General features: G+C 37.1%; 1 protein-coding gene across 8 annotated transcripts in view; it reads left to right on the top strand.

The window, feature by feature from the left end:
- Window positions 1-14523, top strand: part of ptprfa (protein tyrosine phosphatase receptor type Fa) — a 226679-nt gene that overhangs the window by 76408 nt on the left and 135748 nt on the right. For all 8 annotated transcript variants that reach the window (XM_084128827.1, XM_084128826.1, XM_084128824.1 and 5 more), the window contains exon 2: window positions 471-630. In XM_084128827.1, the coding sequence (XP_083984953.1) occupies window positions 552-630 (79 nt within the window). In that variant the 5' untranslated portion in view covers window positions 471-551. The remainder of the gene's footprint in view (window positions 1-470; window positions 631-14523) is intronic.

Here is a 14523-nt window from a genome sequence, read left to right as displayed (position 1 = left end):
ATCAGAGCAGTTACTGAATCAGCATCTCTGAATTCTGAAGTTTTGTCTACATTAAAATTTCTGTAAATAATGACTTAAATCTTTGGCTCTGTTCCTCACAAAAAAAAAAAAAAAAAAAAAAAAATATATATATATATATATATATATATATATATATATATATATATATATATATATATATATATATATATATAAAATTAATAACTTTAGGAGACTGACCTTATATGAAATACCTTCCTCTTGGAGTGCTAATAATGATGTCATGTTTGAAACATTACCGTGATGCTTACTGATGTCATTCTCCCATTGCTTTAATTTGATCATACTAAATTATGGGAATGTGATGTAATGCTCTTGGAATGCTAATAATGAGGTAATGTCTTGGAACGAGTGATGTCATGTTTGAGGATTTGAATTGCTTCAAATGTTTTCAGCTTTCTGATGTCACTCTCCTTTGTTTTCCCCGTCAGGTCTCACTAAATGGTAGTGTGAGCGTATAGTCATCCAGCAGGAGTTTAGGGAACCCCTGCGGTGAGCGCCATCCTGAAACCATGGTGCCACACACCCAACAGGCCTTTGCCACATCCCTCATGCTGCTGCTCTGCCTGCTGGTGCCAGTCCATGCAGACAGTGAGTATCCCACTTCAAAATACACACATCTCTTTTCCATCCGTTCAAGACTGTTACCGTATATCTATGTGTCTCTACATATATGATCTTAAAATTGAAGTGTGTAGGAGTGGGAATATCATGCACAAAACAAGCAAAACCTTTATTCCTAAAGTGCTTGTTATTTTACATCACAGTCTCTGCGGGAAAAAAAAACGCTTGTCAAGTCTTATTTTCTTTCAAACACATTTAGGGGATTTTTGTTAGTTGGATAAGCAAAGCCTGGCAAGAATGAGGTGAAGAAATCACAGGGATTTGAGGAATAGCGTGAATGCAATCACCGTTGTGTTGTTTGTGCAAAAACGGATCTTTCAGATTCACATCGATCTTCTTTTGTCTCGAGGGATCCGCGCAGGTGTTAATGAACGCGTCACATTCATTCATTACGTCCAAGTTAACAAGTCCAAAAATATGAGAGCATTTTTGTTGAAGCTGTTGCTGTCATTATTGAAAGATTTGGGTCCTGAAGCGTTAGAGTCCCTGGAGAAAGATTTCAGCAAAGCATTTTTGCAAAGTCAAATAGCTGTGTTTACTCCAGCCTTAGATCAGATGTTTGTGCTGCAGTATGAGAGTCACTGGCCTTACGTCATGTAGTCCCTGAACCCTGAGGCCCATAAAAACAATAAGAACACCATAGTCTGGTCACTTATTATCGGCGCTGATCTTTATGGTGGCAGTAATACCAGACGCATTAATCATTTACTTACCGCTACCATTCCCAAACTAGGACTCACCTTAAATGGAATTATAGTCGTGCACCTTGAGAAAAATATTTACGTCTACCATTCTTCTGGAAGGTTAACCGAGTTAAATATACTGTGAAACGAAGTATACTGTGATTATGCTAATGATAACATACTTTCTGTTTTCCAGTAAGGTTTAGTCAGCTGTTGGCTATGGTCTTATATTCAGATTGTTCTGGAATAGATATTGTGAATAAACAGCCATTGTGGCCAAGTACATAAAAAAACAACTATTAAATATAGTCATTATTATATATCAAAATAATGTATATATCAAAATAATACAGTAATCCACAGTGGTTTTAACTAAACAAATGCGAGGATTAATGATGGTGGCATTTTTATATTCACTAATACAACAATAAACCTTGTAGTATAAACAGCAATATTTACCCACATATTTTATTAAAATGTGTAAATATGAAAAAATGCCATGAAGGGACTTCTGTGAACATTTTTGAGTGATTATTCAAGCAAATTGTTGAACTGAGTTTTAAACCAATTAATTTAAACTGATTTGCAGAACCAAACATCAAAACACTGTTGGCACTTTTGTGACTTTTTAACTTTTTTAAATCAGATAAGCTATTAAAATGTTTTTGTCTTAACCGAGTCATGGCACAAGAAGCCGAACACCAGTACGTGTTAGAGTTCAAATCATTGTAATGCTCGGTATAATTTTTGATTTTATGCACTGTAAAATTCATTATATCCCCCACCAGTATTCGTGACTAAAGGAAGGCTTTTATGGATGCAGTGAAGATGTTAAATGAGCAATGTTGAAAGGCTTGTAGATTTGGAATATGTCAAATGTTCCTGAGTTTGCCCTCTGCTCTTCACGCTGATGGAGGCCTGTGCACTCATGCAGGGGTGAGAAAAGCCTTTAGCATGTTTTTCAGCTGAACGCTCCAGTTTTCTCACTCTTCTAATCTCTCTGGCTCTCACAGTCTCTCTCTCTCTCCTCAGTGTGAAGTCCCTCCATCAGCACCATTAGGATCTGCTCAACAGACTTTTGTTTCCCCCCTCACACTTTTCCTCTGGAGTCTCCACACAGACTTGCGTAGGACGTAGTCTTGAGGACTATACGCGCAGAGTATAAAACCACCATGTTTTATTTATGAGATCAAATATGGTGCAACTTTAGCATGTGGTTTCAGCAGCTTCTCATCTTCTGATGGATGCTGTGTTGCAGAGCTGCTGTTGTGCTATTTCTAAAGCCCGGGACACACCAAGCCTTCGGGACGTTTTTTTTAGCATCGGCCGACTTAGTTTTTCCGATGAGTTCTGCACCGTTGGCTCTAGTCGGACGCCATCAGGGGTTTTTTGGGGTTGATTCAGCATGTAGAACTCTGATTGGCTGTTTAGCTTAGCGAATGAGTATAGCAAGAATAGAATAATAGCAAAACAGCGAGCAAAGTCAAAACAGCCCAGATAGAAGGCTGTTCTAATGTTACGTCATCTTACCTGAGTGTTTCTGGGCGAATATTTTAATATTAACATGAGCGGGGTGGAATAAAGAAAGCTATCAGCAGGATTGATATTCAAAAATGCTTTGTTTACGGTTTGTGTATCTGCAGCCGGCAGCGTCGGTTTCCCTTTTTGAATGACGAATATAGATGAATATATCTGCAGAAATAGACAGTTGTCTCATTCACATGCAGTTGAAAGTCAGCTGTAGTTCTCTCAGTGTGTTCAAGTGAAGCTTTTATTCCCCGACGTGAGGCAACAACACAGTCGGCTTTCATCAGCGCTAGTTCTTTGGGTTCGGTTTGGTGTGTCCCTACCCTAATATGGCATTAAAGGGATGGTTCAGAGTAAAATCAACCTAGGGTCCTTTGCATCATGACCTCAAGCCAAACACCCCCCAGAAGCCTTTTTTCCCCTTGGTTGAACATTATTAAAGTTAGAGCTTATTTAGAGATATCAGCCGAATGGCTTAGTGCAGGCGCTAATGGACCCAACAAAACTTTCAATGCCTCGTTTTATGATTACAGAACCTACTTGTACTACTGTAGAAGTTTGGTACCATTCTGGGCATTATTAGTGGGGTAATTTATGAGATACAACCTTGGATCCATTAGCGCCTATTAGCGCCCATTAGACCCTAGGTTGATTTTACTCCGAACCATCCCTTTAACTCCGGTGTTTGCTGAGGTAAAGTCCTTGCAAATTAAATTCCCTCTCACCATTTCTTTCTGTTAATCCTGATCCCTTTGTCTATCCCTTAAAAAAGTGAGACATGGACACAGCTTTTCATTAATGTAACTAACAGATAAAAAAGGCTAAATAGTTTGCCTGCAGATTCTTCTTCCATGATGTCAAGCACACTACACTTTTTGCTGTATGCAAACAAAGAAGTGCTCGCTTGCATCTTTATTGGTTCAAATCCTGCAAGGGATGATTCATGAGCCATTGAGCAGACACTTAACCTCAGGTTACTCCAGAGGGATTGAACTTAAAATAAGTGAACAATAAGTCACTTTGGATAAAAGCATCCGTCAGATTAGTAATTAGGAGACCTCGCACCTGAGTCGGGCCTGACCTGAGCTGAGAGACTCATGGGAGTCACGACACAAGCTGAACCGGACGAAGATCCGCTTTAGCAGCGCAGGTTCAGACAAGATTGATTATTCAAATCAGTTCAGATTCAATTAAGAAGTGCTTTGTCTGAATGAACGCATTAGTGGCGCTCCAGTGCTAGAGGGGTTAAAAAGGTCTGTGTAACAAGATTCCACTAATTCTGTTTAGATTCCAGGCTGTGTGTGTGTGTCTAAAGAGAGCTTAGGGCTTAGACAACAACACATTTTTAACTGTCTTTCGTGTATTAGTGTTCGCTTTAATTGACGCAGATGTGAATGGATTTTCTGGATAAATTGTGATGGTCCTCCCATCAGTAGACTCCATCTCTCCCTCTCACACGCATATTAATTTGAGTGACACAAATGAAGTCAAATATTGTGATACGAGGGTGAGAATGAAGCTAAAGAAAAATTCAGGCACTTTGCTTTTGGTCAGTAATGTGATGCTCATTTTTATGAGTGGGGTATAAAAATGTGCTCAGTTCTTTTAAATGTTGTTTTGTTGGATTTATAAAGTTGAAAACATGCTATGCCATTTTCAAGAATAGTTTTAATTGAATGACTCATGTGGTAACATCAAGTAAAAAGTAATTACATTTGCTTTTATGTTTATAACAAATATATTTTTGTTCAGGGTAAACGGTACATGCTGTATGTCATGAATTATTAATTGATAAGTTTTAGGGAGCTAAACCACATGACATTTCATTAAAAATTAGAATAAAATCTGAAATTAAATATTTATTGTAAATTTCATTATATGTAGTGCATTATAGGCAGTGACTTGAATGAATTCACCTTTTCCCAAGAAGTACATAAACTACTTTATGGATACACCATGTGACAATTTTAAGTCATTGAATAAAATGATTAAAAATGGTTTTGTGATGAAAAAAGTAAAAAAAAATCAACATGAATGCAAATATTGCATTTCTAAGAACTTGAAACCTGCATCTTAAAATAGATGTTTAGAAAGATTTATTTTTTTCATCATTTTTTCATCATTTTGGCCATCCTTCTTAGTCATTGAACTGCTTGCATTTGTGAGAGCTTTTAAGAGTGCAGAATATACTCTAGAATAGAAAGTAATCCGAGGAGCTTGACTGTGAGTTTATTGTATGTTATAATCAGGTAGATAAAGTGACTGTAGCCTTAACAGACAGACTGTATCTGTTACGGCACTTGTGGAGCTCAGCTTTGCTGTCTTAATGGATGAGAGTGTTTCTGTCAATAGAAGGATGAGAACATCTACACAAACACAGCTGGAGACACTGACTGAGTCCATCTTAAAATCCATCAGCTGAAACGCTGGACGTCCTGGAGGCCAAAAGCACAACTGTGGGCCACAGCAAGCCTTTATAGAGAGAGAGAGAGAGAGAGAGAGAGAGAGAGAGAGAGAGAGAGAGAGACTCCTATAAAGTACACACGATGATCAGTGTGCATTAATACACCACAACAATTATTGCCCTATGGTGTGAGTGACACAGCAAATGATGATCGTCATCTGATAAAGGTGTCATTTTATTGTATGGTGTTCATGCATTGCTGTAAATTAAATAACTGTAATTATCCCTGTTTACCTTTGTGCTCATTTACAACATACTGGCTGATGTCAAAAGTGCCTGTATGTTCAAACCAAGTCAATTATATATATTTTTTTTTTTTTACTATTTCTGCAGCATCAGTAGTATACAGTACAGACTCTAATAGTAAAGCATCACCACATACTAAATATAAGCCAGTGATGACAAAAAATATTGGTGTTCATTCTGTGTGAAAATTGTAGTCCAGAAAGGGAAAAAAGTTTTGCTTTCTGATAATAATTATATCTATTTAAAATATTATTATATATGATACTCTAGCTAGACTAGTCTAACTTTAATTTTGTTATATTATTATATATTATATTCCTATTTAACTTTTTTAATACTTTTAGATATTTATATTTAACTTGAAGTATTTATAAAAAAATATTTTTATATATTTTAAAAAAAGCTTCTTAATACTTTAATTTTTATTAGTTTTTATTACTAATTTTATTATTATTTATTAGTATTTAATTTTGTAAATATTAAACAAAAATCTAAAGACTTTATAGTTAATATAATTTATATCAATATTTAACGTTTTTAATATTATTATTTATATTAATATAGCGTAGTTTTCAAAATGGTGTCAAAAAATGTTATATTAAAGGAAAAATTACGACTTTTTGGGACTTTAGCTTATTCACCGTATCCCCCAGAGTTAGATAAGTCCATACATACCCTTCTCATCTCCGTGCGTGCCGTAACTCTGTCTGACGCACCCACCGCTAGCCTAGCTTAGCACAAAGACTGGAGGTAAACGGCTCCAGCTAGCATACTGCTCCCAATAAGAGACAAAATAATGCCAACATTTTCCTATTTACATGTTGTGATTTGTATAGTCACAGCGTGTACAAATAACAAGGTCACATGAGCCATCTTCTAACCGTATACATACTGGGAACTATCACTTATTGGGAGCAGTATGTTAGCCGTTTACCTCCAGTCTGTGTGCTAAGCTAGGCTAGCGGTGGGTGCATCAGACAGAGTTACGGCACGCACGGAGATGAGAAGGGTATGTATGGACTTATCTAACTCTGGGGGATACGGTGAATGAGCTAAAGTCCCAAAAAGTCGGCGTGTTCCTTTAACAGACTGCTGTTTTGGTACAACCCTACTAGAGAACAGGAGAGATGAATACAGCATACAGTGTATGTGCATATGCCCTCTGCCACAACTCCTGATCGTTCTCAATCTCAACTATGTCTGAGCTCAAAAGCCTAAGTGTGATTTTCAGCCTCTCTCTCTCTCTCTCTCTCTCTCTCTCTCTCTCTCTCTCTCTCTCTCTCTCACACACACACACTCTCACTCTCTCTCTCTCTCTCTCTCTCTCTCTCTCTCTCTCTCACACACACACCCCATAGACGTAATGGTTTTTATACTATTCAAACTGTATATTCTCTCCCCTTACAATAACCCGATCCCTAAACCTACCCATCACACAAAACTTTCATATTTCCACATTTTCAAAAAAACTCATTCTGCATGATTTATAAGCATGTGCACCTCAATTTAGGTCCCCACAGTGACACGAGTCCCCATGAGTCTGTGTACATTCAGGTTCAAGTCCCCACCGGGATAGAAAAAAAACATCCCCACACACACACACACACACACACACACACACACACACACACTGCATCCTCTGGTGAACATGATTTCATCTTTGTTGATCCTGGAACAACATTCAAATCAACCTATCAGATTTGAAGGACAGCATCAGTGTTATTCACCTACCATTTCCCTTTGGTTTCAGGGATGAGTTATAGGCAGGGTTAGGTTTAGGGGTAGGGATGAGATTAGGACAAAATTTTCAGACAGGAATACTGTATTGTTCCAGGATCAATAAAATGTGTTGATCTAGGAACATATCTTGCTTGGCAAAATCACAGTGACCGCATCCTCTCTACCTGTTCACTGAGCGCACACACACTGACTCAGGAACACGCAGTTCTGACAGACACACGCACATTCACATGGAAGAAATTGGCCGAGTATATAGGTGCATTAAAAAAGGATTTATAAGAGCTGATAATTATATTTGTTATATAATACTAACAAAGAAATGACAGACCATGAGGAGTTGCAGAGAATTTTCCACAGGCTCATTTGGATTTTTCCTTTCTGTCCAGATCTTGTGGTGCGTGAATGCACACTGATCATCTTGTGTACATTACCAGCACTAAATAAACCTGAAAATGAAGGTAACCAAAGAGACACTGTAAACGCAGAGACTGTTTCCAGGATAAGAGCCTGTGTGAACTTGACTTCATACATCCAGTGAAATTCACCAAAACACCAGATAATTAAATGACACTGAGCAAAAAAGACTTTTACAGCAGATACAGATACAGATCTAATGCTGTGAAATTCATTTTTAAGTAACTTAAGTGTCCATATAAGTTTGAGAGAACACTGTACAGTGATTTGTACATTTTAAAATAGTATGTGAGACTAGAAAATAGTATGTGAGGTCACGTGTTGCATGTTTAATTCACTTTTAATTTCACTTTTTAATTGCCATTTGTATTACAATTTTGTGTAAAACATCTCAACTTTTGAAGCTCAATTTTAGCACTTTGGTTCCATACTTTCGGCCAACCTCTGCATACGTATTTGCATATTGTCACAATATCCTCTAGAAATTACATACTTCAGGTCTACTAGGAGTAGTATGGTAGTATGCAATTACAAATGTTACAAAAAATATAAATGATCTGTTACCAGGGAGCCTGTTTCATGAACATTTTAGGTCCATTTATGAGCTTTTTGCTCTCCACATTGTTAATATTAAAGAGAAAACTGAATAGTGTAGTATTATGGGAGTGAATCTTCCTCTCAACAGCCAAACCTTTGCGCCCGCGTCTTTGTGTTTGTGTGAGTGATTCCTCTCGATGCATGACTGATCCTGTGTTGCCGCACCATTAATGAGAGCTTTTCAATCCAAAAGCAGTGACTTTTGTTTGAAACTTTTGTCATTTGTCTCCACTCACACAGCATTTGACTATCTGGCTGTCTGCCTAGATGCCATTAAACCATGGTTATCTGAGCCCAAATGAGAGAAAGTCCTGTAGGACAAGAGCAGGGTGTTGAATGACAATGACACTGCTGCAGTGATTGACTGTGTGTGTGTGTGTGTGTGTGTGTGTGTGTGTGTGTGTGTGTGTGTGTGTGTGCGTGTGTGTGTGTGTGTGTGTGTGTGTGTGGGCTTATCGGTCTCTATTCCATCATGACATTTTATCCCCACTGCCTGTATACTGCTACTAGCAGTGTTTACAGCACTGTAACCTAAATCACATTCAATGGCCAGACATAGACTTCTCCACATACAGCATTGCAGTTTTTGGAAGCAAGTGTATGGTTACAGTGCCTTTAAAACAAGTATTCATTTTAAAGCTTTTTTTTTTTTTTTTTTGCATAATTAGTGGTGTTTGTGACTCTTGTCATTTCATCTAATAATCACCTAGCAACCATCCAAAATACTGTTGCAACTGGGGTATATATGATGGTTTGTCACAATACAATCTGACATCAGTTCTCTTAGCCAGAGATACAATATTTGACGATAACATAAAACATTCCACTATTTGATAATGATTTGACTCAGGGGCATGTAATCAATAATTCAATACAGCAATATTACTTGCCTGTTTTACAATACCAGTTAATTTTTTATTAACTCACAAATGCAACCAAAATATAACATGAGCATTTAATTGAACTCTCTGCAATTTGCAAATCCTGTTTCCCAGTTGACAACAGTCAAGAAAATCTGCTCTCTAAAATGTGCAAATCTAGTATTCCCATTAGGACATACACAACAAAATGAGGTTAAAACTAAATTCAGTGAGAATTTGACATATTATAACAGTCGAACAAGTCTTTTAAAGATGTCTTTCAATCGATATGATATGATTTTTTTTTTTTTTTTTTTTTTACTGTATATTATCTTATATTAGATTCTCTATAAGATACACTATCTTATAGAGAATCTAATATAAGATAATATACAGTAAAAAAATAAAAAAAATAATAATCATATCGATTGATTGGCCGATAAGGTTCTGTGTGTTGAAAAGCGGGAAGTTTATTTGGATGGCCTGAGCTCACAACGCTCCCATTCTCCATCTTCTTTATTTATGGTCTCTGTTTAACAGTTCTGTAATACGTTATTATTTGAAAAAATATGATTCCTATGCGCACAAACTTACCAGATTACTGAGTGCCCTGTTGGTTACAGTGTTTACTTTTTTTCAGATTTTTTTAACAGTTTATTTATTTGTGAAAAATACTGTAATATAATTACAGAATCAAGAAGTTTATCATCTTAAGTTTAGTAATATATCAACTAGTTACTAGTTACCCTGCTCTCTAAGATAACGCCATCGGCCATCAAAAAATCAATATCGGTCGACCACTAATATCGATGTATCATTATACCACTACCAGCAAACACTATAGCATCGTGGTCTCAGTGGTTGCTGTGGCAAGCCTCCATTTATATGTGATTAAAGAGCACAGAAAATATAAAAATCTAGTTTCTGTGATGTTCAGTGAGAAAGTTTTTCTCTATCGTTTGGTGCACACAAAGATGTTATATCCCAAATTTGCATGTGAAAAAGCATGTGAAGCGTGTTTAAAAGCTCTCATGGGACGAGGACGCACATCTAAGAGGGAACCTGCTTTGATTTAGTCATCATTCTTTTAGTCTCTGTAAAATAAAGAAATTGAAATTGAAAAGATCTTTGGGATTTGGTTGCTTTGAGACGGTGATGTGTACTCTATTATATGAACTTGTGTGACAAACTTTATAGTGCCCACATTATGGTTTTTCGAATATTCCCTTTCATGCGGTGTGTAATATTGCTGTTTGTGAATGTAAATGTTCTGTAAAGTCGAAAATGCATGATAAATAGTTATTGTCTCCAAAATGAAAGAATCGACTCTAAACCACCTAAACGAGTCGTTTCTCATTTGAATCTCACTGCATGACAGTTCTACATCACTAGAAAATATATTTGCATAATGCCCGCATATGTTGTGCGTTGCCCGCCCACGAACAACTTGATCAGCCCTCAAACGCGTAATTTTACTGATGACTGCTTCTCAAATCTCAGAGTTTGAGATCCAACACAGGATCTTTAATGTTACATCAGTCATTCATGTTAATGCTCGGCTTATTGATACAGTTTCCGCATGTGCACCGCAACCAATTAGAAATATGGTATAAAACGCTGAGCGCTTCAGCGTGAAATAGATGCTCAGCGCCTCGTTACTCTCCTGGCGGTTGAAAAACGTGGCGCTCCCACTGAAAACAATTGGAAAAATACGCCTTACTGTGTGTCCAATCGCTGAGCTTTAGGAAGCCTCCGGATGGAGCTGAAGTTCAGTAATGGTAACGGGCGTTTTGTTTCCGACATGCGCTGTGAGCGGTAGACCAATCACAACAGACTGGGCCATCTGGCCAATCAGAGCAGAGTAGCTCTCGGAAAGGAGGGATTAAGAGAGACTGATTCATCCATCGAGTCGTTTGAGAATCATTTAAAAATTTGGTGATGTTCAATGTATATTATGAGAAAATTAAAGTGTTTTTTGACCTTTGATGCATGTAAACCTGTTGTAGGACACTCCGAAACAAAATTAGGAACCTTTAAAATAGCATAATAAGGTACTTAATATCCATATATAGCAAACTTTCTCCAAAAGTATAGTTACTGAAATCAGACTACCATGACCCAATTGTTCAGTTTCTTTTAAATAACTCCTGCTGCCTTGAAAGGCAATTAAATTGTCATCAGAAAGCCCATTTTCTGATTCATACTTCTCAGAGCGATGAATGAGTTTATTAGTCGTGCCAGAGTCTCAAACGTGAGACCGTGTGCTGATTGCGGCTGTATGATCACTTTCAGAGTTTCTCTGCTCATGTAGGCGTTTCACTCGCCGTTTATTGAACGATCTTTACAATGATCGCACAAGACCACCCCCGCTTACTCCCCTCTGTGAGAGAGAGAAAGAGAGAGAGAGAGAGAGAGAGAGAGAGAGAGGAATTGGTCATGGTGTTGATAATGGGAGCACCATTCTGCCTCTCTATTGCTATTTAGACAGAGCCATTACTGTAATGCACCACCCAATAGGGAATAAAAGAGAAGCAATTTCTCTTTCTTTATCTCACTCTCCTCTCTTCTCCTGAATAATAAAAAGCCCAGGCATTCAGGCTGGAGTCTCACTAACTTGGTTTGAGAGTTTAGTGTCCTTCTCACCTTACTACCACCGACAGAATGTTCAGACCACTTTCAAATTAAGAGGTCACATTATAAGGCTTGTTTCTAAACACTGGATTTCATTGTAAAGATCGTCTCGTTCAGGGCCAAAGCTCAACACAAAATCAAAATGGACCCTGTTTGCTTTTTTAATGCATGTTCCTAAATGTATTTTTCAAAGTTGTTAATAAAACAAACATTATTGGAGTATGCTTTACAAGAAAATACTAGTTCAGTCTTTCTACTTTAAAACTTCACGTTTAAATAAATGTGTATTGCACCTTTTCTTTGTAATTAATTCTGAGTGAAAATTGTTAATCCTAACAAAATTTTTTTCAGTTTACTCTTATACTGAAAGATTTATCCATGAGCTATTTTAGAAAATAACCTGTTTAGTGCAAGCTGTGATCACTGAATGCAACTAGCATGCAAACACAGGAGTTTGTTGACTTTTGTTCTTGATATTAAACTGTTTTTTTTTAACATTAGCATTAAAAAGAGTTCACCTTGTCTGTACAAACATGTTGTCTATTTCTCTTGTGCATCTGCAGCACAGGTATTGAGCATATTACCACGTACTCTGATCAAATTATTTTTCGCAGACATGAAGAGAGATGGTAACTGGAGGTAAGCCGTGCATCCATAATTAATGAGAATAAATGGCTGGGCTGTTGTTTCTCGATCGATGTTGAGATGCTTGATGCTTAGGGACCGAGGGCAGGAGGCTGACTTCCTGGATGCTGTCAGTTTATTTCACTTCATGCTGGTTCCATATGGGCAGTTCTGTGAGGGAAGTGGCGTGTTTATTGGCATTATGTTGTGTAACAGGAAATTTATCTGATTCTTGGTCTGCTGTTATTGTGGATTTTGTCTTTCGCCTCCCTGTCAGATGGAGAAATCGCAGCTCTTAAATTAGCACCTAATATTAAAGGGGTGGTATAAATCCCTTTTCACAAGATGTAAAATAATTCTCTGATGTCCCCAGAGTGTGTATGTGAAGTTTTAGCTCAAAATACCCCACAGATATTTTAATATAGCATGTTAAAAATTTAGGGTGAGCAAAAACGCACCGTTTTTGAGTCTCTGTCACTTTAAATGCAAATGAGCTTCTGCTCGAGGGGGCGGAGCTACAACAGCTTGTGTCCTTTTACCTCACACAGACATGCACTGAAAATTTCAAAAACTTTTAGCCTTTTATGTTCAAACTGGAGTCAGACAATGATGGAGAGACTCAAGAAAAAGTGACAACATGTAGAAGCAACAGATTTCAGACATTTCTGAAAGGTTAGTTGATGAATTTATTTTGCTGATTGCTGATCTTCTAGTCATTAATTAGCATATTCTGTAAATCGTGTTCCGGGGGCGGGGTTTATGTAAATTCTAGGGTTGGTGATGTCACTAACCTGGGAGGAATGTGGTGTAGTCTCTACCAGCTGTTTGTTGTAGTCCTTAAAAAGCGATTTCTATAAAAGAAAATATCTCCCTTTGCTTTGAAATTTGAGCGTTGTAACTTTGCAGATGTTGTTTATGCTCAAACAGCAACATTACACACTAACTAAAGTTAGAAAAGTTAAATCATAATCAACCACCCCTTTAAGTGTGTCTCACAACTTATCCCCCCTCACATGCAGAATAGACACACAAATCGCGGCTCAGCTGATCATCTGGTTTCAGAGCTGTTGATGCTCATTAATCCTGGGAACTGTCAGCGAGCAGATTAACGCTGTCCTCGCTCCAGGCGGAGGGATTTGGGTGGTATGTCTGTGGTCGGCTGCTTGGCCTGTGCGCTGCAAACATGCAGGCCTGTTATACATAATTAGCATGCGTTCTTGGGTGATTCTTAAATTATGGAAATTTTAGTTATGTGTTTTAGCTATGCCATCAGATCCTGAAAAATGTATGAAACATCCGATCATGTTCTGTGGGTTTCTGCCACTGTGTGTGATAATAATTGGAGAAAACTTTTAATTAGGCCTAGACTTAGACTTAAGGAGCATTCACACCAAAAACGATAACTAAAAGGATAACGATAATGACATCTATATTAGCGTCCATCATAATCTAAAATTTCATGGGAAAACTAATTTCTCTGTAATTTATTTTTACACAAATGCCACATAATTTGAAAATATATGATTTTTCTTATATTGTATTAAATTTGTGTATTTTTAAATTTAAGAATAGTTTTTATTTTATTTTTATTCTCAGGATGAAGTATTGTAGTTATAAAGATTGGATTTTCCTGATTTTTGCTCTCTTTATGTTTTATACTTTTACTAGAAAAAAAGGAAGGTTTATTAAATCCTGACCAGGGAATTGAGATTAAGAGAAAAATTGTAGATAATCTGGACAAAAATGCATCATTGCATTGATTTTTCCATTAGTGTAGCGATATCAAACATAAATACACAAGGGAGCTTAAGTTACCTTTGAATATCTGCTATTAAGCCAAATGTATTATTATTCAGGTAGGCTAGCTAACTATACACATGACAGTTTAACTAATTAACTTGCTAAGCAATTTTGTTATATTGCTTCTCCCTGACAGTAATTAAGCTGGAGTAAAAAAAAAAAATGACCATAGAAGAAGATATTTATCCAGTGCTTACTATATGTAGTATACTTGTATATGTGTTTCATAATAAATTGTTGTTTGCAGCATTTGGAAACCTATGCAAATCATGCC

This window comes from Abramis brama (genome assembly GCF_963993115.1).
Source record: "Abramis brama genome assembly, chromosome: 11".
Taxonomy (NCBI): domain Eukaryota; kingdom Metazoa; phylum Chordata; class Actinopteri; order Cypriniformes; family Leuciscidae; genus Abramis; species Abramis brama.
The sequence above is the reverse complement of the archived record's forward strand: the minus strand, read 5'-3'. Positions and strand labels throughout refer to the sequence as shown.